We start from the raw sequence: 27,500 nt of genomic DNA, 5'->3' as shown, positions 1-27,500 counted from the left end.
GACGGCGAGGGGAGAGGAGAGGGAGAGAGAAAGGGGGAGAGAGAGAAGAGGTAGAGGGGAGAGGGATAGAGAGAGAGGGGAGAGAGGGGAGGAGAGAGGGAGAGAGAAAGAGGTAGAGGGGAGCTGGGAGAGGGCAAAGGGAGGAGAGAGGGGTAGAGCTATTGGTGGAGAGGGGAGATGGGAGAGGGAAAGGGAGGAGAGAGGGGTAGAGATAGGGAGAGGGAGTAGAGGGGAGGGGGATGGAGAGAGGGAGAGGTAGAGAGATGAGGAGAAGGAGGGGAGGAGATGGGGAGGGAAGGGAAAAGATGGAGAGAGAGGGGCGGGGAGGGGACGGGGTAGAGAGAGGAAGAGGTAGAGAGATAGGGAGTTTGAGGAAAGGAGAAGAGAGAGAGAGAGGAGAGAGAGAAAGGGAGAGGGAGAGAGAGAGACTTATCAACTACAGAGTCACTCACATGCACTCTCATGCTTTAAAGGCTACCCCATCCAGATTCATTAGAACATCTGGCAGTCTGGCAGACAAGCCTGCTGACTAAGGGAGAGGGTGAAGTTCTTCAGTGTGCTAGCGACTGGGGGACCCTTCTCACCTCACTGCTTTCACAGAGCTTTAATGAAGAATCAGTGCCTGTAGAGAAGCTAATCGCAGACTCCCACACCCACATCTCGTACTGCCTCTCTACTTTTTAGTTTGTCCTGGCTCAACAGCCGTGTCGGCTCCTTGAGTTTTTAATTCACCAGCCATCAGTCTATATTGAAGCTATAATGGCAGCAGTAGCACAGCTTCGTTCTGGTGGCCTTCCTGTGGAGAAGCCGTGAGGTCTGCTCCCTCTCTACCGCCTGCAGCGCAGGGAGAGCCAGGCCGACATGGGGCTGCAGATTCCTATCCTTCTCCAGGAGGGCTCCACTCCAGCCCCAGTGTGAGTGCCATGCTGTGGGACACACTGTCATCTCCCCCAGCCCAGGCCTGTGAGGTCCCTCTCTCCTGAGCTTCCCTTTAGTGAGCCTGGAAGAAGTGGAGCTCAGTGAGACTGCAGCCCTTCAGCGGGCTCGTGGCTCTGATGCTTGGTGCCTGGGCTACACTGTCTGCTCTGCACTGTGCAGCCTGTACTGCTGAAGCTCTGACAGTACTCTGCTGCAGCAGGAGTGGCTCTTCTTGCTAGTAGTGGGTGAGTGTAATATTAGTACACAGTGTTGTGTCACAGTATGAGGAATGAGGAAAGACAGGCAACAGGATTGGACAAAAACATTCTACGGTTCTACGGTTAGTGAAAACCAGCTACAGACAACATTAACACAAAGCTGGAGAAGGAAAGAAGTAACAATCAAAGAACCCCATATCCAGCCCCACCTCCCCGCACGCATGTTCGTGTGGCGGGATACGGAGATTTTCCAGAACGCAGAACAGTAGCATGTCGTTAGCGTGTGATTGCTGGGTGATTAGCTTGTAGTCAGTGTGTGGTTGCTGGGTGATTAGTGTGTAGTTAGCGTGTGGTTGCTGACTGATTAGTGTGTGGCTGCTGAGTGATTAGCATGTTGTTAGTGTGTGGTTGCTGAGTGATTAGCATGTAGTTAGTGTGTGGTTGCTGAGTGATTAGCGTGTGCAGGAATATTTGACCGCTCCACTCACTGAGGCAGTGTTACTCCCCAGGGGGCTTTCTGATTGGAGGAGCAGCAGTCTGCCTGTGTGTTTTTTATACAGTGTGGAGTGTGTTTGCTTGCCTGTGCTGTACTAGATCCCGGAGTGTGTTTATGTGTTTTTGTCCCATGCAGGGTTATGTGTTTGTTGTGTGTGTGTGTGGGAGCAACACATCATGCAGTGTGCTAACTCTGCCTCATGTGTGTTTAGATATGTGTATGACCTGTAAGGCATGTGAATATGCATGCATCCTGGTCTTTTGTGTGTATTTGGACATGTTTTTGTACTATGTGAGAGTGTGAGTGAGTGCGTGTGCGTGTGAGTGCGTGTTTATTACCTGTGTGGGCGTGGCGCTGCGCGTTGAGGTATTATCGAGGGTCGCCTCGCCTAGGGAAATCACCGTATCTCGTCATCATACAGGGGGGGGGAATGAGAGTTTCCACTGTTCAGAAACCTCAGGAAAGAGAAGGTCAGTCAGCGAATTAACACACGCATGCAACACGCGTGACACAACACAGCAGGGGGTATGCACATGCACCGCAGCTCGGCATGCAGGAGAACACGCCTGTCCCGCATACACACACACAAACCTGACACGCGTGCAGGGCTCAGCTATGACGAGGGGCGTGGCAGTGTCTCTGTTTCCACCCCTCTGTGATTGATTATGAAAAGCCCTGTCTCTGTGCTGCGCTCCCAGTCCAACTCTCCCAGCCACTCATAGGAAGTGCAGGGAAGCCCCAGGGATGAGAACACACCCGCTTCTTACCTGGCTCTAGATCCTTGCTCTAGTGCCGGAGAAAAGGAGCCAAATAATAAAGAGAAAGTGCTCTCTAGTAAGAGAATGTTTGCTACATGTTTATAAGATGGAGAAACAGTGACACTGCAGTGCGGGGTAATTAGATCCAGTACACAGAGAGGAGTCTGCACTTGCATCAACACATCTGACATGCAGCAGCGGCACTGCATGCAGACAGTGTACAGACATGCCTGGACACAAGAGTTCTCACAGCGAACAGCCACAGAAACAACATTTATGTAAACCGGGCAGCAATACTTACAGTACAAATGTATAAACATACATTTACAAGCATGAGCGTGTACACTGAGCGATATCTACACACACAAGAATGAACTGCACACACACACAGACTTACTGAGCCACACTGACACACACGCACACACACACACACACGCACACACACCCACACACACACACACACCTGCACACACACACACACACACACACACACACACTGACACACACACACATGCACACACACACACACACACACAACTGGTGTGTGTGGTGCTTTGTGACAGGTGTGCACACACACACACACCACACACACACAGTGTGTGTGACTGTGACTGTGAACTGTGGACCTGTATGGTGAACTGTGTGCCTGTGTGTCGCTGTGTGTGTGACAGTGTGTGTGCAACTGACTGTCTGGTGTGTGTGTCTGTGACTGTGACTGTGTGTTGTGGTGTGTGACAGTGTGGTGTTATGTCTGATGACACACATGTCTGAAAGTCTGTGCTGGTGTGTGTGACTGTTGTTGTGGTTACGGCTGTGTGTGTGTGACATGTGACGGGCTCAGACACACACACTGACACACACACACACACACACTGACACACACACACACCCTGACACACACACACACACACACACACACACACACACACTGACACACACACTGACAGCACACCCACCACACACACACACACACACACATACTGGACTGTGTCACTGTGGTGAACTGTGACTGTTTGACGTGTGTGCTGTGGTCGCACTGGTGTGTGAAATGTTCTGGTGTGTACGTAACTGTGTGTTTGTGAAAATGTGGTGACACACACACACACGGGAATGGTGTGTGCCTGTGTCGTTTGACTGTGAACACACACACTGACACACACACTGACACACACACACACTGACACACACACTGACAGACACACACACACACACACACACACATACACACACTGACACACACACACACTAACACACACTGACACACACACTGACACACACACACACTGACACACACACACACACACAAACACTGACACACACTGACACACACACACACACACACACACACACACACACACACACATTGGACTGTTGTGTGTGTGTGACTGAGTAACCTTTCATGTGTATGTCTCTCATACTGTTAAGTGGTGGCACTCGAAGCTGTGTCGTTTTCCCCAGTGTGTGCACGGTACTGAAATGGCTTAGAGTACGAATGGTGACAGTGGTAGTCGGACTGGTCGCTCCCCATATACTGGTATCTGTGAGTAATCGTGGTATTTGAGACTGAGATTTGTGTTGGGTAGGAGAGGAAGTAGAGCGAGAGCATGGAAGGGCGAGGAGATTAGAGGAGGAGAGAGAGGAGAGTAGCAGAGTAAGTAGCAGGTAGAGAGGAAGGTAAGAGGCTATGGGAGAGTAATGAAATTGTAATTTCCACCTGAGCGTCGAGCATGCGGGGCGGGGTCGGCACGTGATCTTTACGAATCTCATCTTCCACTGCCATCAGCCTGGCCAGCGAGGGGTAATGAGAGCAGAGAAAATCATTAGCACATGAGAAGGGCTGACTCTACCCCCATCCTCTCCTTCACTCTCTCCTTCTCTCTCCTCTAATCTCTCCTTCTCTCTCCTCCTCTCACTCCACTCTCCCCTCATATCTCCTCTCCCCTCTCCTCCCCTCTCCCCCCCTCCCCCTCTCTCCTCTCTCTTTCCTGTCTCCTGTCCCCTCTCTCCTCTCCCCTCTCTCTCCTCTCTCCTCTCCTCTCTCCCCTCTCCTCTCCCCTCTCTCTCTCCCTCCCCTCTCCCTCTCCTCTCCCCTCCCCCCCCCCCATAGAGGGGAGCGAGGAGGAGAGAGAGGCACGGGGAGGCGGAGGAGCCTCTCCTCTCTCTCCTCCCTCCCTCCTCTCTCCTCTCTCTCTCCTCTCTTCTCTCCCCTCTCCTCTCTCTCTCTCCTCTCCTTCTCTCTCTCCTCTCTCTCCTCTCTCTCTCCCCTCTCTCCTCTCCTCTCTCTTACCTGCTGATGATTCCTTTGATCTGCGAGTCCTTTTCCTGCTGTTGCATCCTCAGTTTCCTCTCGCTATTCTCCAGTCTGTTCTGGTATTGCATCAGGATCTTACTGGTCTGCTCTTCCTGTGACATCAGCCGCTGCTCATACTCCTCCAGTTTCTTGTGTGACATCATCAGCCTCTCTTTCAGAGAGTGGATCTCGTCCTCATACTCTCGCACCTGAGAGAGAGAGAGAACAAGAGAGAGAGAGAGAACCAGTGTTCACATTCCCGCATGCGGAGGCACTGAGGGAGGGTCAGTTGCCAAGAGGACCGGTACATGCAGAGGAGCTCCCTCCCTCACACCGAGTTTCCACCCTGTCCAATCGAGACTCGTCCATGCTCTTTGAATACTCCTTCAGTTTGAACTCCTCCCTGTCGATGTGTGACCTCTCGATGTCTGCTGACAGGTGTGGCATGTTGGACACCCAGGCAACTGTGCGCTCCGAGGCCGGGGTTGGGGGGTTAAGGGTTGAAGGTGAGTGGGAGCCCTGGCAGGGGCAAGAAGAAGAACAACATTACTGTGCTGCTCTATAATAATATAGTGAGAGTTGAATATGATACTGTACTGCTCTGCACTGCGCTGTACTGCTCTGTACTGCTCTGTACTCTACTATGCTGCTCTGTACTCTACTGTTCTGTACTGCTCTGTACTCTACTGCATGCTCTGCACTGCGCTGTACTCCACTGTACTGCTCTGTACTCTACTATGCTGCTCTGTACTGCTCTGTACTCTACTGCACTGCTCTTCACTGCTCTGTACTCCACTGTATTGCTCTGTACTCTACTATGCTGCTCTGTACTCTACTATACTACTCTGTACTCCTTTGTATTCTACTATACTGCTCTGTACTCTACTATACTACTCTGTACTGCTCTGTACTCTACTATACTGCTCTGTACTGCTCTGTACTCTACTGTACTGCTCTGTACTCTACTATACTGCTCTGTACTCTACTATACTACTCTGTACTGCTCTGTACTCTACTATACTGCTCTGTACTCTACTATACTACTCTGTACTCTACTATACTACTCTGTATTGCTCTGTACTCTACTATACTGCTCTGTGCTCTACTATACTGCTCTGTACTCTACTATACTACTCTGTACTGCTCTGTACTCTACTATACTGCTCTGTACTCTACTATATTACTCTGTACTGCTCTGTACTCTACTATACTGCTCTGTACTCTACTATACTACTCTGTACTCTACTATACTGCTCTGTACTCTACTAGACTACCCTGTATTGCTCTGTACTCTACTATACTGTTCTGTACTCTACTATACTGCTCTGTACTCTACTATACTACTCTGTACTGCTCTGTACTCTACTGCTCTGTACTCTACTATACTACTCTGTACTCTACTATACTACTCAGTACTGCTCTGTACTCTACTATGCTGTACAGCAGAAAAACAGAATGACCGAGAATAAAGACCCTCTTGAGGTCGACTACAGCCTGGTTGAAAACTGAGAGAGAGCAACAGGACCAGTGGTGAGAGGAGGGGAAGAGAGAGGATGTGTAGAGAGGAGAGGTGGAGAGAGGAGGAATTGAGAGGAGGGGTAGATAAAGGAGTTGTAGAGAGTAAGAGGAGGGTAGTAAGAGGCAGGGTAGTAAGAGGAGGTTAGTAAGAGGAGAGGTAGAGAGAGGAGGGTAGTAAGAGGAGGGGTAGAGAGAGGAGGGTAGTAAGAGGAGGGGTAGAGAGAGGAGGGTAGTAACAGAAGGGTTAGAGAGAGCAGGGTAGTAAGAGGAGGGGTAGAGAGAGGAGGGTAGAGAGAGGAGGGGGTATACAGGATGGGTAGAGAGAGAAGGGTAGTCGTATTCCTCCAATCTCGTCTACTCCATTCGTTCTCCAATTCATATTCTCTCTTGGTACAGGATGGGTACCCAGGAGGGAGTCTACCAGAGGAGGGGGTAGAGAGCGAGGATCTCTCTTGAGTCCCCATCTTAGCAAGACTCCATCGTGTCTCCTTCCCATCTCTCTAGAGGAGGAGGGTAGTAAGAGGAGATTAGTAAGAGGATTGGTAGAGGATGGGTAGAGAGAGGAGGGTAGTAAGAGGAAGGGTAGAGAGAGGAGTGTAGTAAGAGAAGGTTAGTGAGAGGATGGGTAGAGTAGGGGTGGAGAGGAGGGGTAGTAAGAGGGGGTAAAGGGGAGAGTGTGAAGGGCGGTCAGGCTCACCTGTTTGCTGATGGCTGGTTTGAGGTGCTGCGGACCCTGCTGCTGCTGCTGTGGCTGTGGCTGTGGCTGTGTCTGCTGTGGCTGCTGTGAGCTGCTCTGGGTTTCCCTGACAGAGCTTTGCTGGTGAGTCAGACCTGACCCCTGAGCCTGCGGGGAAGCATCCTTCACTGAGAGCTGCTGCCTAGGCCCAGCTCGGCCCAGCTGGGGCCCGAAGGCCTGTTCTGGAGACTGGAGCAGCTTCCCGCTGGTCGGCCGAGCTTGGCTGTGCTGCTTGGGCAGGGGCTGGGGCTGCTGCTGCAGGGAGGGTGGCTGGGCGGAGCTCACAGACAGCTGCTGGGTCTTGCTCCTGTGCAGTGCTGCAGAGGAGGAGGGGGGAGGCAGGATGGTGGAGGGCTGCTGCTCCAGGAGTCTGCGCTGGGGCTGAGAGGAGGAGGGGGGAGGCAGGATGGTAGAGGGCTGCTGCTCCAGGAGTCTGCGCTGGGGCTGAGAGGAGGAAGGGGGCGTCCCCATCACAGAGCCTCCCCCAACACCACCCCCGCCTCCGAGCATGTGCTGCAGGTTCTCCTGCGGGGAGGGGACAGAGAGAGAGAGAGAGCGACAGGTTAGAAATAGAACGGTCATGAAGCACACACTGAACTGGAAGCTCGAAGGGGTTCAAACTGAATGTGAGGCACATTTCAAACTGGCAAATCAGAAGCGACACTGTAAGAGATGTTGTATACATTCTGCAAGCTTTACATGCTGGGTAACAGAATAATGATACAGTGCTCAGTGTCACAGCATCACAGTGCTCATTGTTACAATGTTTCAGTGTTACAGTGCTCAGTGTCACAGCATCACAGTGCTCATTGTTACAATGTTTCAGTGTTTCAGTGTCACAGTGTCTCAGTGTCTCAGTGTCTCAGTGTCACAGTGTCTCAGTGTTTCAGTGTCTCAGTGTCTCAGTGTCTCAGTGTTTCAGTGTCTCAGTGTCTCAGTGTTTCAGTGTCTCAGTGTCTCAGTGTCTCAGTGTCTCAGTGTCTCAGTGTCTCAGTGTCTCAGTGTTTCAGTGTCTCAGTGTCTCAGTGTTTCAGTGTCACAGTGTCTCAGTGTCTCAGTGTCTCAGTGTCTCAGTGTCTCAGTGTCTCAGTGTCACAGTGTCTCAGTGTCTCAGTGTCTCAGTGTCTCAGTGTCTCAGTGTCTCAGTGTTTCAGTGTCACAGTGTCTCAGTGTTTCAGTGTCTCAGTGTCTCAGTGTCTCAGTGTCTCAGTGTCTCAGTGTTTCAGTGTCTCAGTGTCTCAGTGTCTCAGTGTCTCAGTGTCTCAGTGTCTCAGTGTCTCAGTGTCAGTGTCAGTGTCACAGTGTCTCAGTGTCTCAGTGTCTCAGTGTCTCAGTGTCTCAGTGTTTCAGTGTCTCAGTGCTCAGTGTTTCAGTGTTTCAGTATCTCAATGCTCATTGTCACAGTGCTCAGCGTTACCTGCAATGAGAGCTGTCTGCGGCTGTACTCTGAGTTCTGCCTCGTGAAGTCGTCGCTGTAGCTGTGGCTGTGCATGATGTTGGCTGGCGGCTGCTTCACGCTGAGCCCTGACAGGTCCTCACTACGGGAGTAACCATGGAAAGAGGGCAGGAAGGAGGAGTGGTGCTGCGATGAGCCCATGTCCTGCTCTGGTGCGAGCAGCAGTGTGGGGGGGGGCTGCTGCATGGGCTGCGGTTGCAGAGACACACGGCTGGCCTGGTGCTGCAGCTGTGGCCCGTCAGAGGCCAGGTGGAACAGGGGGTTCTGGAAGGAGAGCGGGATCCGCATGGCCGCCTGCTGCTGTGACAGCGAATCTGTGGTGGCCCCCATCTGACTCAGCCGGAGCCCCCCGGAAAAACTGGAGCCCCCGCTCCCTGCCGAGTGTCGGCCCCCCGGCCTGAGCACTGCGCCCAGCCCCCCCAGCCCCCCCATTCCCAGTCCGCCCAGTCCTCCCAGTCCTGCGATGGAGGCCTGGCTGCTGTTCAGCATGTCCACACTCTGCAGGTTGGACACGCTGTTCATGCGACTGTCCTGAAGATCCATCATTGAGACACTCTTATTGACACTCAGCACCTACAGGGGACAGGACAGTGTGTTACAGCAGAGAGAGGAGAGGAGATGGGTAGGGATGAGAGGGGAGAGGGTGAGGGGCAGGGCTGAGAGGAGTGAGACGAGAGAGGGTGAGGGGCAAGGCTGAGAGGAGAGAAGGTGAGGGGCAGGGCTGAGAGGAGAGAGGGTGAGGAGCAGGGCTGAGAGGAGAGAGGGTGATGGACAGGGGTGAGAGGAAAGAGATAAAGAGTGAGGGGCAGGGCAGAGAGGGAGAGGGTGAGGGGCAGGGTTGAGATGAGAGAGGGTGAGCGGCAGGGCTGAGAGGAGAGAGCTTGACGAGTAGGGCAGAGAGGAGAGAGGGTGATGGACAGGGGTGAGAGGAAAGTGAAAAAATGTGGGGCAGGGCTGAGAGGACAGAAGGTGAGAATCAGGGCTGAGAGCAGGGTGGGAGTAAGCAGGGGTACAGGGGTTAGAGCAGTCTTTGGTGATGTGACTTGATTGATTTGGTCAGTTTCTCTATATTCACTTGTTCATTTGTTCAGTTTCTGTACAGTGAGGCACACATGTATGTCTCATACTGTATATGTCAATGCTCTTTCCATAACATTACACAACTATTATCTGATTGGTCTGTTAGTCTAAGATACGGCTGTGGGTCAGGGGTCAAGGTACTCACCTTGGGGTCGGGCTCCGTGATGTCAGAGCCGCTCGTGCAGTAGGCGGGGCTTGAACGTGCAAGAGGGGGGCGTGTCACGTAGAATACATCCTTGGATGCGCGGTGCTGGTGATCCCGATCCATCATCCCCCCTCCGGAGGACAGAGCGCCCCCTGTAGGACCCAGAGCAGAGGTGGGGGACGGCAGCCGAGTGACATCAATAGAGCTGGACGAGAGAGAGGAGAGAGGAGGGAGGAGAGGGTGAGAGGAGAAAAGAGAGGGGAAAGAAGGGGAGAGGGGAGAGGGGAGAGGGTTAGGGGAGGGAGGAGAGAGGAGAAAGGGAGAGGGTGAGAGGAGAAAGAGGGGAGAGAAGGGAGAGGGGAGAGGGTTAGGGGAGGGAGGAGAGAGGAGAAAGGGAGAAGGTGAGAGGAGAGAAGAGGGGAGAGAAAAGGAGAGGGGAGAGGGGTAGGGGAGGGAAGCGAGAGAAGAGGAGAGGATTAGGGTTGGTGGAGAAGGTTACGGGAAAGAGGAGAAGGAGAAGGGAGAAGGGAAAGGGTTAGGGTGGCGGTTGGGGAGAGGGTTAGGGAATGGAGCAGAAAGAGTGGGGAGAGGGTTAGGGGAGAGAGGAGAGGGAAGAGGGTTAGGGTTGGGGAGAGGGTTAGGGGATGGAGCAGAAGGAGTGGCGAGAGGGTTAGGTTTGGGGGAGAGGGTTAGGGGAGAGAGGAGAGGGGAGAGGGTTAGGGTTGATGGAGAGGGTTGTGGTTGGGTTACCTGTTGAGGTCTCTCATCATGAGGTTCTGGAAATCCGATGACACTCCTCTGTTGAAGCTGGGTCGGGAGAGCAGCCGCTCAGTCTGGTGACTCGGTTGCCTCTGGATGTGAGGATTCCGCAGCGCCACGCTTATGTCATTGAGTAACCGTGGCAACGGACCCAGCTTGAGGATTGCTTCCTGTGTCAGAGAGACAAGGGGTCTTGATCTCTATCTGTGTCTCAGTGTGTGTCAGTGTCTCTCTATGTCTCTCTGTGAGAGACAGAGTAACAATGAGTTAGAGACAGAACCACACAGTTTCAGTTTAAGTCTCTCCAAAATAACAGTATTGTTATTTAATTCAAAAAGGGGGTGTTCGTAATTTTGTTGTTTGTGTTGAGGAACTTATGTTTATCTATGGGCGGCATGGGGGGACGGGGACCTGAGGGTGGTCACACCGTGTCTCTCCTGTGTGTCTCTGTGTCTCTGTGTCTCTTTGTTACCTTGCTCAGCTGAGCCATCACCTCCCACAGCAGGGAGTGCAGTGTGGACAGCTCTCTGCCCAGGTCGATGTAACCCTCAAAGCTGCCTGCATTGGTGACGCTGTCCAGGTTGGAAATCTCGTAGAGAAACTGCTGCATGGAGCCCCACTCCATCTCCAGGAACTCATTCATGAAGCTCATGTACTCCTCTTTGCTGCCGAACCTGAGCGAGAGAAAGAGGTCCATGCATTGTGATCCGTAGGGTTACACAAGGGTTACACCAGCACTGCTGCAGCGGCACACACACTGCATCTCTTCAATGCCAGAGAAGACGGTGGACCACTGAACCCCTGAACCTGAAATACTGAACCACTGACCACTGAACCTGAACCTGAACCACTGAACCACTGAACCTGAACCAACTGAACCTGAACACTGAACCACTGAACCACTGAACCTGAACCTGAACCACTGAACCTGAACCACTGAACCACTGAACCTGAACCACTGAACCTGAACCACTGAACCACTGAACCACTGAACCTGAACCACTGAACCACTGAACCTGAACCACTGAACCTGAACCACCGAAACTGAACCACTGAACCACTGAACCTGAACACCGAAATACTGAACCACTGAACCACTGAACCTGAACCTGAACCACTGAACCACTGACCACTGAACCTGAACCTGAACCACTGACCACTGAACCTGAACCTGAACCACTGAACCTGAAATACTTGAGTAACTGGCTCTCTGAGTCACCGGCTGCCTGGCACACTCACTTGGTGAAGTTGGCGAGGTTCTGCACCACCTTGGCGATGAGGGTGAGGGTGCGTGAGGTTTGCACATTGGGATACTCCTGCGTGAGGTTGAAGAGGCTCGGTGACATCACCGCGGGACACAGGAAGCGCAGGAACAGGGAGGCACTGATGAGTCGGTCAGCAATATCCTCCCGGCCCCGCTCAGCACAGCGAATACGCCACGAAGCAAAGACCTCCTTCAGCTCACGAGGGAACACACTGAGAGGAGAGAGAGGGGGAGAGAGTCGTTCGCTTATGCGAGTGAGGGAGAGTGAGAGGGGGAGAGAGGAGAGGGGAGTGAGAGGGAGAGAAAGAGGAGCAGGGAGAAGTGGGGGGAGTGAGGGGGAGAGGAATGAGAGGGAGTGAGGGGGAGAGGAGTGAGAGGGAGGGAAGAGAAAGAGGAGGAGGGAGAAGTGAGAGGTGAGAGGAGAGAGGGAGGAATGAGGGGAGTGAGGTGTGAGTAAGGGGACGAGAAAGAGGAGGGAGGGCTCCTCCTCCTATCTTCACCTCCAAACTCTCCTATCTTCCCCTCTTGTACTCCCTCACTCCAACACTCATTCCCCTGATCTTTCTACCTCCACTCAACTCACTCACCTCTCTTTCTCCTAACTCCCTCCAACTACCTACTCACTCTCCCTTCGATCCCTAAGTCTTACCCTCTCCAGTCTCCCTCTCACTCTCTTCCCCCCTACCTCATCCCATCTCACCTCTCAGACTCTCTACTGTGGACCAGAGCCTACGTAGTCTATCTACGAGTGTTCCTTCCATCACTTCCCCACTCTCAGGGATTCTCCCTCACACTTTCTCTCCTTTTCCCTCTTCTTCTCCTACTATCACCTTCCGCGAGACTCTCCTCTCTATCTGGGGGGGGGGAGAGTGAGTGCAGAAAGAGGAGTGAGAGAAGAAAGACAGGAGGGTCATGCAGACTGACCAGTGGGAGTTGACGATCTTGCACAGTGCCAGCTCACAGCACATTCGCAGGTTGGCTTGGTGATCGGCCAGGATGGAGGGCGGCGTCTTCATGGGGTCCACCTCACAGTTCTCCTCAGACTCATAGAGAGCGCGGATAAACTCTCCTGGAAACAGAATATTATTAATAATAATTCATTTTATAAAGCAACTTTATAAATGACAGTCATCACAAAGCGCTGGACATAAGAACACAAAAATGAAAATAGACAATAAGAAAAATAACAAAACATCACATCTAAAAAAAAGCCAGTTTAAACAAATAGGTTTGGAGGTGAGCTTTAAGAACAGTCAAGGATTCAGAGCTAATTTCTCTGGGAAGGGATTCCACAACTAGGGGCACAGGAACAGAAACCCCATCACCCCCAGTGCAGAGTCTCGTCGTGAGGACACAACCGTCGCAGACTGCCTACTGGGGTAAGACTTTATAAATAGACGGAGATCCCATATTTTCTTGTTTTCTAGTAATTGAGGGGGGAGTGGGGGGGGGGGGGGGGGGGGGGGGCGGGCGCCCTTCAATGCTTTAAAAGTCAATAGCACGATTTTAAAATCAATGCGAAATTGATCAGGAAGCCGATGTAAGGATTCCAGAACAGAGCTAATATGATCACCAGATGAAGACCGAGTCAAAACCCTGGCTGCTGAGTTGTGAACACACTGCAGTTTGTTTAGGGTATTCTTGGAAACCCCAGCAAGCCGAGCATTACAGTAGTCAAGGTTGAACGAAACAAAGGCATGGACCAGTTTCTCTGCAGCAGGCATACAGAGAACAGGGCTAGTCCTAAAATGGAAAAAGGACATCTGAACATACAGCTGAAAGGACATGCTAAGACACAGAGACAAACACACTGAGACACACACCGAGACACTCACTGAGACACTGATATACACACCGAGACACTTGTTGAGACACTGAGACAAACACACTGAGACACACTCCGAGACACTGAGACCCACACTGAGACAGTCATTGAGACACTGAGACAAACACACCGAGACACTCATTGAGAAACTGAGACAAACAGACTGAGACACACACCGAGACACTGAGACAAACACACTGAGACACAAAATTCCAAACTCTGCTTCTACCAGCAGAGGTCTGAGGTCTTCTCTGTTAAAATGTGCTTTTTATCTCTGATGCACAAAGGGTTAGGAAAATTGCCCTTGAATATATTTGAGGAAACGGTGAGGTTTCCCCCAATTTAAACAATAGAGACGTTTGTGTTGTTGTCCAGTGATAGCAGTCCTGTATTGGTATAGGAAAAGAGTGTTTTAAAAGTACCTTCAGCTCCTTCCACTGAAAGATGCAGCTGTAGCTGAACCTCAAAGCGCAGTGATAGGTGATCATGCAAACCACATGCTCCCCACACTGAGGTGCACACTGCCCCCAGATAGAGGAACTGCACCAGGCATACATTGTGTTATCGTGCTCTAGGCAACATATTGCTATAAGATTTGTTATGGTAATTGTTTCTTTATTGGTTTAAACATTTTAAGTAAAACACAGCCTTTGGAACATTGATAGACTTTCAGTAATTCAAAGAGAGATGCGAGTCTGTGCGAAGTGTTTGAACACACAAAAGAATTTTGATTACGCAACATCTCGTGATTCACTTGGCAGAATTGTGTAAAAAGCAACTGCTAAGTATTTAGTTTTATATTGACGACTATATTTATTTACACAAGGTGACATATTGACTTTGTATAAAAACACAAGTCTCTCCGTCTCTGTCTGTCTCGCTGTCTCTCTCTGTTTCTGTCTGACTGTCTGTCTAACGGTCTCTGTCGCTCTCTCTCTTTCTGTCTCTCTTTCTGTCTCTCTCAAGTTCAAGTTCAAATGCTTTACTGGGATGACAAGTTCAACAAGTATTGCCAAAGATACGATGCATGTTCAAAACCAAAAAACTGAATTTTTTGAGATGGGCTCGTTTGCTGTGTGTCTCTGGTCCTGATGCAGGATGTTACAAACTCTGCAGCTATTCCTGCTCCCTCTCCCCTCTCCCCCAGTAAGACCTGCAGCTTCTCCTTTTGCCTCTGCAGGTGTGTATTGTGCCTGCCAGCCTGAGGGAGTATCTCCCTCTCAGCTCTGTGTACCTCTCTCAGTGGAGGATGACATGGGTCTCCGCCTCATCTCTCTACTGTGTCTCTGTGTCAGAGTGGCTCCTCTGTGTCTCCGCTGTGTCCCTGTGTCAGAGTGGCTCCTCTGTGTTTCTGCTGTGTCTCTGTGTCTCCGCTGTGTCTCTGTGTCAGAGTGGCTCCTCTCTGTGTCTCCACTGTGTTTCTGTGTCAGAGTGGCTCCTCTGTGTTTCTGCTGTGTCTCTGTGTCTCCGCTGTGTCTCTGTGTCAGAGTGGCTACTCTCTGTGTCTCCACTGTGTCTCTGTGTCAGAGTGGCTCCTCTCTGTGTCTCCGCTGTGTCCCTGTGTTGCCCATTTCAATAGCCAGTCTGTGGCCACTGATTTTGTGTTTTGTTAATAGGTGTTCTCTCCAGTAGAGTAGTTTTCTACGAGGGCAGAGCCTAGTGTTTTTTTCAGTGCCTCATGTCTGGTGGTTTCAATGCCAGGGCTCTCCTGGATAATAATGCCAGTTCTGGAGGAGAGGGGTGCCTGCTGGAGTGTAACCCTGGTTTAAGTGCACTGCCTGAGACTGATTCCAGTGCTTGAAGTGGAGGGAGTTTGAGCTGCTTTCCGAACTGAGTTCTTCTTTTCTGTATAGGGATCCACAGAGGGACTCTCCTCAGCTCTGCTCTGCAGCCGTTGTTGGGGGATTCTCTGTGTGTGCAGGACCTCTTTACAGAGCAGAAGGGGTGTGATATCTGGGGGGTTTATCCCACTTTGAGTAACTTACACTCATGACTGTACTCCAGGATTATGGTATAATGATGCTGCAGGAGGGTTAATTGCAGCCAGTGTTTTTAATGGTGTAGTATGCTCTTTACCTCAGTGTGAGGGACAGGAGGAGCAGCAGCTCTTCACCTCAGTGTGAGGGACAGGAGGAGCAGCAGCTCTTCACCTCAGTGTGAGGGACAGGAGGAGCAGCAGCTCTTCACCTCAGTGTGAGGGACGTGAGGTCGGGTGGTTGGATTCTGACAGGCAGAAGGCTCCTGAGACGATAGCCGACTTGCCACGTGTAACTTCCTCTGGCAGTACACGCAAGGCATTATGGTGTTGTCCTCTCTTTACTTTGCCTGTGATATCTGGCGGAGGTTTTAATTGCAGCCAGTTCTGAATACACTTACTACTATGCTCTCTACCTCCGGGATACTCCATGGATTAGCAGCGCTTATATACTGATTGCTGCAGAGCGGTTAGGAGCACCAGCCAGGTGGTTTTTAATGGTGCTTATTGCTCTTATATGGTCACAGTAGTTGTGTTTTCGTTGTCCCCCCTAGGCCTTTCAAGGCGCTTCAACCTAGGTGAGGAAGTCATTGGAGAATGCGATGCGCTTCAACCATCCTAGTTGCCGTCGTGACAAATCGGAGTCAGCAGTCACTTTACCTCAGAGTATGGAGGGACCACGGTTAGGAGCACGCAGCTCTTCTATACTCAGTGTGAGGGCAGGAGGAGAGCAGCAGTCTCATTAACCTCAGTGGTGATACTTACGGAAGGTTCTAGCAGCTTTAGCTCCTTCCACTTAGTGTGAGGTGAACAGGGCTGGGGGGCCGGGTTCGGGCGGCTGTTCACTGGACAGACAGTCCGGGTAATAGCTATTGATTGATAGAAAAAGAAAAATGTGGTTGAAGAGAGTGGGGTTGAGGCCCCAGCCCTGTCTCACTCCTCTCTCCTGCCTAAACCCCTTAGGCGACCTCGCTTCGCATGTGACCTATGTCACATCTTTTACACGTAGTGTCTTGGAACGTTGTCAATCCTGTACACTGTATCTTGGAGCCCGTTTTTTCGTCCCCCATGTGCTTAGCGGCGAAGTGAAGTGTCCCAAGCAGGGAGCAGGGGGACATAGGTTTTAAACAGCCTCACAAGAGCTGTCTGCAGTTGTGCAGACGTAACGCGGTGTAGGACAAGGTTAGTGGTTATGGGTTAGGGTTAAGGTTAGGGTTAGGGTTAAGGTTAGATGTTGGGGTTTAATTGCTGCCCCTCTGTTTACTCACCAATAGCATCCTTCAGGTATTTCTGTCCTATCAGTTTCAGATACTCCTCGATGGCCTTGGTGGCGAGTGTGTTCTCTCGGAAGATCAGGTGCTCGCGGTTCATGAATCGGTCCACCTCCGACATCGCCATGTCAGACAGGAAGTCCTGGGGAGACAGGAAGTAGATCAATGAGGTCTGAGCAGCACAAACTCTACCCCCTGTACCCTACCCTAACTCCTCTCTCCTGCTCTTTCCTCTCTCCTCTCTCCTCTCCCCCCCGAGAAGAGAGAAGAGGGGAGTAGCGAAGCCGAACAGAGACCACAACCGAGAGGGCCGAGAGAGGCGAATTGAAAGAGGAGAGCGCGAGGGAGTCCTGGATAAAGGAGGAGGGCAGAAAAGAAAAGGCAGCGAGTAGATCAGTAGCGCTAGGAGGCCGCCAACGCCGAGGTGCGAGCGACTGTGCGAGTCGCACCCGAGAAGCGAGGGAAGGAGAGGGGGTAGACGGAAGGAGGAACCGCGCTGGGATGGCAGCTAAGCGCGAAGAAGGAGCGACCCAGTAGAAGGACCTAGGCGAAACCGCGGCAAGAGTAGGAGAGTAGCGCGATCGAGGAGAAAAGGGGAGAAGGAGGAGAGGAGCCTGAGAGAGTAGAGAAGAGAGGGCGAGAAGGGGAGAGGAGAGGGAAGGGGAGGGGGAGCGCGGAGGAGGGGAGAGGGAGAGAGAGGAGGGGCGGCGAAGAGAGCAGGAGGGGAGAGGGTATAAGGACGAGGGGAGAGGGGGAAAGAACGAGGAGGAATTTACGAAGAGAGGAGAAAGAAGAGTGAGGTAGCACTATGTGCAGATGGGGAGAGAAGCGGGAAAAGTCGTGCTCTCTCTCTTTCTCTCCTCTCTCCTCTCCTCTCTCACCTTTGCCTTGCCAGTGCTCTGCAGTATGTGCACAAGGGCACAGGCCACCTCCTCCTTGCTCTTGACGCTCAGCACTGGCTCCAGCACGGCGCACAGAGTGCGGTAGTTGTTGGTGACAAACTCAGCAAACTCCTTGTAGAGCTCCATGGGCAAGATGCTCATGGTCTGGTAGCGGGCCTTGATCCTGATGGTGGGGCAGCTGGCCTTGCCCGAGCTCCCCTTGCCCGAGGCGGTGGGCAGCACCACGGGGTACCACTGCTCCACGAACTGGCGCCCCGCCACGCTGGAGATGGGGATGTTGACCAGCCCCAGGTAGCTGCTCTTCTCCTTGCGTCGCTTCTTGTCGTTGTCCTTGTAGAGATGCAGCCGCAGGTTTCGCACGGCCGGCAGGTTGTTGAACTCGAAGTGCTCTCCCCAGAACACCGTGTCGGTGCGCGTCTTGCTGGTCGTGCGCGCGTACAGCATGTCGTCCAGGCACAGCTCGCAGTAATAGCGCTTCTTCCCAGGAAGCTCCCGCGCCTCGATGATCCACAGCTTGAGCACATTGTCAACGCGCCGGCTGTTATCCTGAAACGAGGGAGGGGCGGGGGGGAGTGACCATGTGGGATGGAAGTGGGAAGAGGGTGAAAAGAAGAATGGTGAAATAATACTAATAATACTAATAATAATAAATAATATTATACTATTATATATGATTTATGATGATTATGTACTTTACACGACCTCTCGAAGTAACATCTGACTCTAAGTCCTGGAGGAGACCTATTAATGGGCTCCTGGAACTCTCCTCTCCTCTCCCCCTCTCTCCTCAATGAGTGAGGGGAGAGAGTCTCTCCTCGAGTCGGTATCGAGAGGGACTAGGAGGACGAAAGGTGGAGGCGAAGCTTCCCATGATCCGAGAGATCTCTGCCGGCTCCCTCTCCTCTCTCCTCTCCTCTTTCTCTCTCTCTCCTCTCCCCTCTTCTCTCCCCTCTCCCTCTCCTCTCCTCTCTCCCCTCTCCCCACTCCCCTTCTCCCTCTCCAGCTCTCCTCTCTCCTCTCTCTCTCTCTCCTCATGAAGGTATCCCGTAGGGTCTCCCTCTCCCACTTATCTCTCATCTCTATCTGTCTATCAACTGTTTGGTTCACAGACTCGCTGAAGATCCGATCCACTGTAGTCCAGCTGAGGCGTGACCAGGAGAAGAGAGACGCCGCTAGCTCAGGGCTGCTTCGTCGATAGGCAGCAGGGGTGCGAGAGCAGGGACTCTGGTCTGTCTCAGTGGCCGGTCCTTGCATGCTGGTTCCGCGACCGGTCTGGGGGTCAGGGTTGGGGTTGGGTTGGGGTTAGGAAGGTTAGGGTTACCTCGAAGCAGAACTCCTGCCCCAGTATGCTCGAGTGGACTGGTTTGATGACGGCATCTTCATCCAGACTGAGCTCCAGAGCCTCTGCTGCACTGCTTGGGCTCAGCAGAGACTCATGCGAGTGAGACTCCTTGAAGCTCTGCATCAGACGAGTCCTGGAGAGAGAGAGGGAGAGGGAGGGAGGGAGAGGGAGGGACAGTGTGACTGCATAGCAAAATAATAGTTCCCCTCCCTTGTCTTCCTCTCTCCTCTCTCCTCTTCCCTCCCCTCTCCTCTCTTCTCTTCTCTCTTCTCTTCCTCTCCCCTGCCCTCTCTCCTCTCTCCTCTCTCCTCTTCTCTCTCCCCTCCCCTTTCTCCTCTCTCCTCTTCCATCTCCTCTCTCCTCTCTGTTCAGCCGCGATGACACTCTGTTGGAGTTTAAAGTCAATGAAATATTGAAATATTTAAATGTTGTATTTCTGAACTCCAGCTAAGCCCCGGGGGTGTCTGGGTAATGTGATTTGTCCATTTAGAAGCCCCTGATGCTTTTTGACTGGCCAATTTGAGCTCATTAATATTTAAAATAGGCTGAAATATTCATTGCAATGCATTGGCGCTTTGGCAACCGTACTCGGGCTTTTGATTGTCGACTCGCCTTTCCGTATGGGGGCCGGCCGGGGGGGGGGGGGGTGGGAGGGAGGGGGGTCGTCAAGTTCAGGGGGCACGGAGTTGGATGGGAACCTGACCCACTCCCCGGGATGAGGGAGCCAGAATTCTTAGAGGGGACAGGGGGGTGAGGGAGCAATTCAGTCTCCGTGCCTCACACCTACCCTGGACTGAAGGGAGCAACCTCACTTTCAGGGGGTGAGGGAGGGAGAGAGGGAGGGAGCAGTTCAGTCTCCTTTCTCTTGCCCTGCAGTTCATAGATAAGCCACTGAAATGTCAACACAAAGTTACACAGTAACTAGAACAAAAACACTGGGGGAGTCAGGGGCACAGAGAGCTAAAGGAGCCTTCGGTGAAGAGGAAGAAGAGGAAGAGGGCAGCAGGCTGCCTTCCCTGACTGAATTCAGACACAAATAGAACTGCACCCCTTTCTGAACAGTATGACGTGACAGCAGGCTAGCGTTAGGGCTCTACCCACGCCTGGTGTGTAAATATAGATAGAGAGAGAGAAGGATACACACAAGACGTGAATGCACACTGTGTGTGTGGAAATGAGCAGAGGAGAGGGAGAGAATGGAGGGCTGCGCATACAGATATTTATAAATAGAGATGAGTGCATGAGTCACAGAGAGAAACTCGAAGCTGAAGCAGAGTTAGAAATTCGAGCCAGGAAGCACTGAAACTGAGAGATAAACCCAGAGAGGCAGGAGGAGTCTGTCAACCAACCAATACATACTGAGACACAGAGACACTGAGACAGAGACATAGAGAGGCTGAGACAGAGAGACACTGAGACAGAGACACTGAGACAAAGAGAGACACAGAGACTCTGAGACAGAGGCACTGAAACAGAGACATAGAGACACTGAGAAAAAGAGAGACACAGAGATAGAGACACTGAGACAGAGAGACACAGAGCCACTGACACAGAGACACAGACACGAAGAGAGACACAGAGACAGAGAGACAAAGACACTGAGAGAGACACAGAGACAGACACGGAGAGAGACACAGAGACAGAGAAAGACAGACAGAGAGAGACAGAAAGAGAGATTTACACAGAGATAGAGAAAGACAAATAAAGAGAGAAAAAAGGCAAAATAGGAGAGGAGAGCAGGAGAGGGGAGAAGAGGAGAGGAGAGAGGAGAGAAAAGGAGAGAAGGAGACAAGAGAAGGAGAGGCACCGCTCAACTACTCAATCTCGACCTTAATCTACACTCTTCCTCCATGCTCCTATGTATGCTCTAATCTATCTCGTCTCTCACCATATTAAATTCCTCTTCATCTTATATCCTCTATCCTCCTCTATAAAGGAGAGAAGGAGAGAGCTTTTTCATTAACTTACTTTCTGTCATCCCAGTTTTGTGACACAACATCCTGATTTTTCTGTCTGTGAGAATAACTCTGCCTCCCTCTCTCCACGCAAAGACACTCCCTCTCTCTCCACGCTAACCTCTCTCTCTCTCTCGCAACGCTAATACACTCCCTTTCTCTCACAGTGTAACTCCTCCTTTGCAAACACCCTCTCTCTCCTACCCCTGGGGTCAACATTGCGTTCCTACCCATGGGGTCAAACCATTTGCAAAGGTATCCGTCCCGGGAGCGGGCACCTCTAAAGTAAACCTCTCTCTCTCTCTCTCTTCTCCTCTCTCCTCTCTCTCCCCTCTCTCTCTCTCTTCTCTCCTCTCTCTCTCTCTCTCTCTCTCTCTCTCTCTCTCTCTCCTCCCTCTCTCTCTCTCTCTCTGTGTGTGTGTGTCTCTGTCTCTCTCTCTCCCTCCCTCTCTCTCTCTCTCTCCACCTCTCTCTCTCTCCTCTCCAGGTCTCTCTCTCCGCGAAGATAAGTTAAGTTATATCAAATTGGCTTAATTATATATAAAGCAGTTATATATTTGACAATAAAAGGTGTGTGTACTATATATTGTGTGCTTATGTTTGCTTAATACTAAACAGTATCCCTCCATCTTCTATATTAAACAGTACCCCCACCCTCCCTGTATATTAAACAGAATCCCTCCCTCTCTTTTCTCTCTCTGGTGTGACGTGTTCAAGCTTTGTCACTCAGATTATGACAGGTCTTCATGTGTTTACCAGCCTTCTGGATGTCGTGCATTTTGGGGAATTCTGGGACTAAATCACCAAATTTGGGGAAGAAAACGTCCCTGATGTTTTTGTATTTTTCCCAGTGTGTGAGGTGTTTTATGATTTGGTGGATTCTAATTGGAACTGTTTTTGCAGTGCTGTCCTGAAGCTCAGTGTTGCTCGGCGCGGTGAGCTTCAGGACCAGCTGGCTGAGGGGACTCTATTTCTGGGCTGAGCTCTTGGTATTGCAGGGCTTTATGATGGAGTAAGCTTGGGTCACTATTTTTTAGATGAATCCAGTATTTTAATGCTCTTTTTTGGATGTTAAGAATCAATGGATGAAGGTCTAATTCAGCCCTGCATTGTTTGGTGTTTTCTTTGTAATTTCATGATGTTTTTGTAGAGCTCTGCATGCAGGGATTCTGTGGGGTGTTTGATTCATTTTGTGTAGTCCTGGCCTGTGACTGGACCCCACACTTCACTGACATAGAGCCAAATTTTGACTGGGGGATTTATATTATAGAGCCTCCTCTTTATGTCATAAAAAGCCCTGGATGCCTCTCCTTTAATGCATTCACTGCCAGGTTAACACTCCCTGAGGCACCGATGGTCAGACCCAGGTATGTGTAGCTGCTGGTGTGCTCTAGAGTGAAGTGGTACTTATTTACCTGAGACCTGGCTTTCTTCTGGAATACCATGACTCTGGTCTTGTCCAGGTTTACTGCCAGTGCCCATTTCTGACAGTACTGCTCTAGCAGTGCCAGACTCTGCTGGGTCCGGAGACGAGAACCACCTGTCGTACTGCTACAGTAGACGTATTGACATCGGGGGCACTCGCAGACTTGAGGACAGAGACTGCAGTACGCTCTCAGCTCTGGTTCTGACGCTGACGAGGATAAGACCGGTCGAGCCACTATTTCTGAACTTGTCACGTACTGGACGTCTCAGGACACCAGAGAGGGGTGTGGGACAACAGTTCTAGGACAAGAAACAATGTTAAACCACATTGGTGTTGAATAAAAGACTCACTTTACTGAAATGTACAGATATTATGTCTAAACCCCCCCCTACACCTCTTTGAAGAAGTCTACAGAATAGTCCTTTATGCCAAATTGAATAAAATGCCTTTTTAAAGTCTATAAAGCAGGTGAATATTTTTCCTTTATTAGTTTGATGGACGTGTTTATTAGGATGTGCTGGGTGTAAATATGGTCAGCTGTCTGGTGTTTTGGTAGAAATCCAATCTGACTCTTACTCAGGACAGGCCAGTGTCCGAGCGTTAATGATAGTGCAGAACTCTTTCCCCAGGTTAGTGCTCACACAGATGCCCTGGTAATTATTGGGGTCAGATTTGTCTCCACTTTTATATAAAACGTGAGGTTACTGGGCCATCTAAAACAGATGCTACTTCCGCCCCTCTCAATGTACTGGACATGTGGTACTCAAGCGCAGACACAGTGTGGGGCCAAAATAACGACCCCTCACTAGTGCATGCTTGGGGCCAGGTCCGGTCTATTGAAGGTAAGGATGTTGAAGGTGCTGGGGCGCTATTATGTCCACACTTCAATATCAAGGGACGATTACTGTATAGGGTAAACGTGGGCACAGGACAGCCTGTAGCACAATTATTGGTTCCCCCGTCTTGTCGGATCGAGGTCAGGAGGCTGGCTCATGATATCCCTTTTGGGGGCACCTCGGAGCGGACAAGAAGAGGGTGTACTATAGGGAAGGACCACCCGTTGTATAATCGACAGGGGTTCTCACCAGTTCGCCTAGTAACGGTGTTAGGGAATCTCCCACAAGTATGTGCACCGACTGCTCAGATCGGTGACGGCAGTGAACGGGTGCACCAAGGGGGGCACCCAAGTTTAGCCTAGGTGCAGGGGAGGCTAAAGAAAACTAGAGGGAAAACTCGCGTACCGTTTACTGTAGCACCCGGGATAACGATGGAACCTTAGTGCCCATATGCGTATTCATCAGCCACCACTAATACGTTACGCCATGGGAAGCTGATGATAGCCGGAGGCAGTTCCATTGAGGTCCACTAGTGCCTCTGCAATAGCAACAGAATTAGTGCAGATTATGGCTAGAGTAGGGATCCCCAACTGATAATGGAACCAACTTTCAGTCTAACACACTACAGTAGGTGTATAAAATATGAAAAATACGTCCCATCAGGATGACCGTTTATCATCCACAGACAGACGGTCTGGTGGAATGCTTTAATCAGACCCTGAAGTCAATGCTGAGATGGTTTGTAGCGCAAGAGCAGAAACATTGGACATTGTTTCTTCCCAAACCTCCTTTTTGCTAGTGAGAGAGGTGCTGCAGAGTTCGACAGGGTTCTCCCCCTTCAAGCTCTTGTAAGGCCGACAGCCTCGCAGCATCCTCAATCTGTTGAGAGAAGGATGGGAGGAGCACAAAGACTCATCCAAAAACGTACTGAAGCATGTGCTCCTAATAAAAGATTTGGATTTGGTTGGTAATTTGGCCCAGGACAACCTCAGATCGGCTCAGTACCGACAATAGAAATGCACTAATTCAAACCTTTCGGAAGACCAAAAACAAGGATCGGAGGACAAGCGAGTGCTTGCCCGGTGTCCATCCTCGGATCGAAATTCTGTGCTAAATGCGGGTGGTCCTCTGTTACTCTACCGACGCACTGTCTCTAGGGAGTGCATCTGAGCTTTCGAAGCCTCAAGACTTAATGAAGTCCGGCAGAGACTGTCATAGCAGTACCGGATATCACCCTCCACTTAATAGATCGAACTGCGGATTAGGCCCCTGCCAGATTGAACAGAACTAACTACAATGTTTTAATGCGTCCGTGGTTCCGATCAGTCGTCTTAAGGATAAAGATTGATTGAAGTCACACGATGTTTTTTCTAAAAGTTAAACCGGTTGCAATTGGACGCAATGATCGTGAATATGACCTCTAGCGCTACAAAAAAAGACTGCCTGGGAGTCACGGTTATTTACAGGAGAACTGAACGGAATTAGAAAGTTGACCAGAGTCAATGTTTCTCCGTGGAACATGGCCCAGGGTCTCTTCCCGATACGGCTAACACCAGGGCGACGCCCTTCTCAGGACAGAACCTGTCGGGTGCAGTAGACGCCCAATTATGCCTCAAACGACAGTACGGGCTTCTGTCGTAGGAATAGAATAAACTCGGAATTACCAGTATACTGTACCCCTGCCATTGAGGGTCGACGGTCCTTCTAGATGGGTATCAAGTGTGAATGCAAGTTTATCGAGATTACACAGCGTGCTTAAAGGGATATCTGACCACGTCCACGTAACAAAGGAGAGCTCAAGAGAAAACTTTCCCTATTGGACACCTGTTTTCAGGGTAAATGTTGGGGTCAGATGATCCCTTTTAATGGTAAAACAGTGCCGTTCGTTTTTGACAAAGGCTACATGAAAACAAAGAGGTATGGGCTACATGCTGAGCTTGGGGTGATTGAGCATTCCAGGAGCGAGTGGTGCAGTCCTAATGTCATAGTGGCCAAGAAAGACAGCACAAGTTGCTTCTGTGTGGACTTCCGGAAGGTAAAAGCTATTGCCAAGTTCGATGCTGTACCCCATGCCTCGGGTCAACGAACTTCTAGATAGACTGGGAAAGGCAAATTTGTCTCGACTCTCGAGAAAGGGATACTGGCAGATCCCCTTTAACCTGCAGCTCTAGAGAGAAAATCGCATTTGACACCAGAAGGGCCGTTCCATTTCACAACAATGCTGATTGGGTTTCATGTTGCGCCCGCTGCCTTTCATAACCATGCTGGATTCAAGTGGTTAAGCACAATGAAGGACAGCAATGCCCGGATAACTCGGTGGTATCTGGCATTACAGCCTTTCATGTACCACATGGAACAGTGCGGGGACGTGTCCTTCATGACGGATTATTTACAACCCACCTGGGGAGAGAAATTGGAAAAATAGATTCAACCGAGTGTTTCACTCTAAGGGCTCCACAGCTGACGGGGAGGCCCTCTTTACACGACAGACGGTTTGGTCTGGGAGTTCATGTCCCTGCATAGAGTCGTTTAATACGAGGGAGCCTCGCGTTGAGGACCTACCCCCGAAGTCAAACTAGACAGAGTGAGGGTGCAGGGACAGGTCACAATTCTTCGTGCCTTCCCTGTCGTTACGGAAGCCACCAGACACGTAGAGGTCTAGCATGGTTTACCATGTGTACGCCACCCAGGTGTTTACGCCTAATAAAAAGACTCTCCATTCAGTACCCTTGCGAAGTCGTCATTAAAAGAAACCTGGTTGTCGCACGAATGTCTGGTCAGTCTGAAAAAACCTTGTAAATCTCCCTCCCTCCCACCCGACCTGTGAGGGTAAAGTTGGAGGAGAGAGTTTTTTTTGACGTGCTGGCTTCACAGGTCTTTCCCTGGGTCGGGAAGTTGGTCAGTCTGGAAAAAGGCGAGACTCCGTTGCAAGAACGTATCGACCTGGAAGGGAAACAATGAGCAGCCGCAGATTGTAAAGGCAGCTGTATTCGTTTACCAAGGGGTCATGCATGACAGCATATCAGTGGGGCGGAGAATCGTGATCTGTTCCTTCACATTGGTTTGTATGAGTAAGAACCAGAAGGACAGTGAAAGCATATTGTTACAGAATATTTGTGAGCGTTTTGTTTGTTTGTGTCTGTTAGTAATTCTGTTCTCTGATCACCTGCACACTATAAACCACTTTGGCACAGGGTGTTATAAGCCCTTGGTTCCAGGTCTCACAACGAAATATCCAGCTCTCAGTACGAGACTGAGGAGTTTAGGCAGGAATTCCAGCAGCTTGGGGCTGCTGTGTTTCAGCATCTCAGCATTGATGCTGTCGGGCCCCGCTTGCTTTTTTTGATTTGAGGGCCTTGTGTTTATCATTCAGCTCCTCCGTGATCGGGGTGTCTAGGGGGGTCTGACTGTCCTTAATACAGGATGCAAATTTTTTTGTTTTTCGCAAATGTAATTGTTCTTTGTTTTGTATTTCTTTCTAAAGGTTTCAAAATGTTTTTTTTTTTTTTTTTTCCAATTTCAGTTTTTTCGACTCAATCCAAGAATGGTCCCAAAGGATTTTTATAAAACCAAATATAGGAGTGATCCTCAGCGCCTCAAAGTGTAATTAATACCAAGAACTATGGTCTTGTTTTTTATTTCGAGTGTGTTTACATGCCTCACAGTATCTGAGGCGTAAATCTGGATCTTTCTGGTTTTGATTGGATAGCTGTCTTAGTTTTTTCCTTCTAGTTTTACAGTCTTCATCAAACCTCTTTTCTTTAAATGTATTCTTTTGGTTGTTTTTCTGATTTACTATTTTTTATTTCGATTTTTCTGCTGCTTTTCTAATACGTTATTCAAATCTTTTACAGCCAGAGTTGCTCCTGTGTTGGTGTGTTGATACTGTGTGTTTTGAAATGGTTCTTTGTACATTTCTGTGCTGTTTGGGGCCCATGTGTAGGAATGGGTTAGATTGTACAACTTACAGGGCTGTGTCTGTGTGTTGTTGATCTGCTCTCTTCTTTTTATGAACACAGTGATCTGGTTTGTGGTCTGACAGTGAATGCATTAATAAAGGAGAGGTCTAGGGCAGCGATGGCGTAGTCCACCACACTGTTACCAAGAGCTGAGCTGTATGTAGACCTACTTAAAGAGTCCCCTCTGATCCTGCTCTTCGTGATATATAGGCCCAGGCCTTGACAGAGATTCAGTAATTGTGTCCCATTTTTTGTTTACCTCACTGTCATGGCTGTTCCTGTTTGTAGTAATGTGTGTGTAGCATAGGGGGGATTGTCCGAATATGTGTCTGTTCCCCTGTGTGTTAATGAACTCAGGTAGAGTGCCCGTT

The 27,500-nt window shown here is 50.5% G+C and overlaps 2 protein-coding genes across 2 annotated transcripts in view; both read right to left on the bottom strand.

The window, feature by feature from the left end:
- The window catches only part of LOC121304141 (ras/Rap GTPase-activating protein SynGAP-like), a 20,810-nt gene extending 1,945 nt beyond the window's left edge, over positions 1-18,865 (bottom strand). The window contains exons 1-14 of the mRNA XM_041235106.1: positions 18,719-18,865; positions 17,591-18,157; positions 16,707-16,851; positions 12,563-12,707; positions 11,614-11,850; positions 10,847-11,048; positions 10,366-10,544; positions 9,616-9,820; positions 8,352-8,963; positions 6,896-7,459; positions 5,026-5,199; positions 4,678-4,889; positions 4,105-4,174; positions 1,971-2,020 (exon numbers count right to left, since the gene is read on the bottom strand). Of these exons, the coding sequence (XP_041091040.1) occupies positions 1,971-2,020; positions 4,105-4,174; positions 4,678-4,889; positions 5,026-5,199; positions 6,896-7,459; positions 8,352-8,963; positions 9,616-9,820; positions 10,366-10,544; positions 10,847-11,048; positions 11,614-11,850; positions 12,563-12,707; positions 16,707-16,851; positions 17,591-18,157; positions 18,719-18,865 (3,509 nt within the window). The remainder of the gene's footprint in view (positions 1-1,970; positions 2,021-4,104; positions 4,175-4,677; positions 4,890-5,025; positions 5,200-6,895; positions 7,460-8,351; positions 8,964-9,615; positions 9,821-10,365; positions 10,545-10,846; positions 11,049-11,613; positions 11,851-12,562; positions 12,708-16,706; positions 16,852-17,590; positions 18,158-18,718) is intronic.
- The window catches only part of LOC121304304 (zinc finger protein OZF-like), a 727,904-nt gene that overhangs the window by 272,746 nt on the left and 427,658 nt on the right, over positions 1-27,500 (bottom strand). The gene's annotated exons all lie outside the window — the stretch shown is intronic.

The sequence above is a fragment of the Polyodon spathula genome, chromosome 37 (genome assembly GCF_017654505.1).
Source record: "Polyodon spathula isolate WHYD16114869_AA chromosome 37, ASM1765450v1, whole genome shotgun sequence".
Lineage (NCBI taxonomy): Eukaryota > Metazoa > Chordata > Actinopteri > Acipenseriformes > Polyodontidae > Polyodon > Polyodon spathula.
The sequence above is the reverse complement of the archived record's forward strand: the minus strand, read 5'-3'. Positions and strand labels throughout refer to the sequence as shown.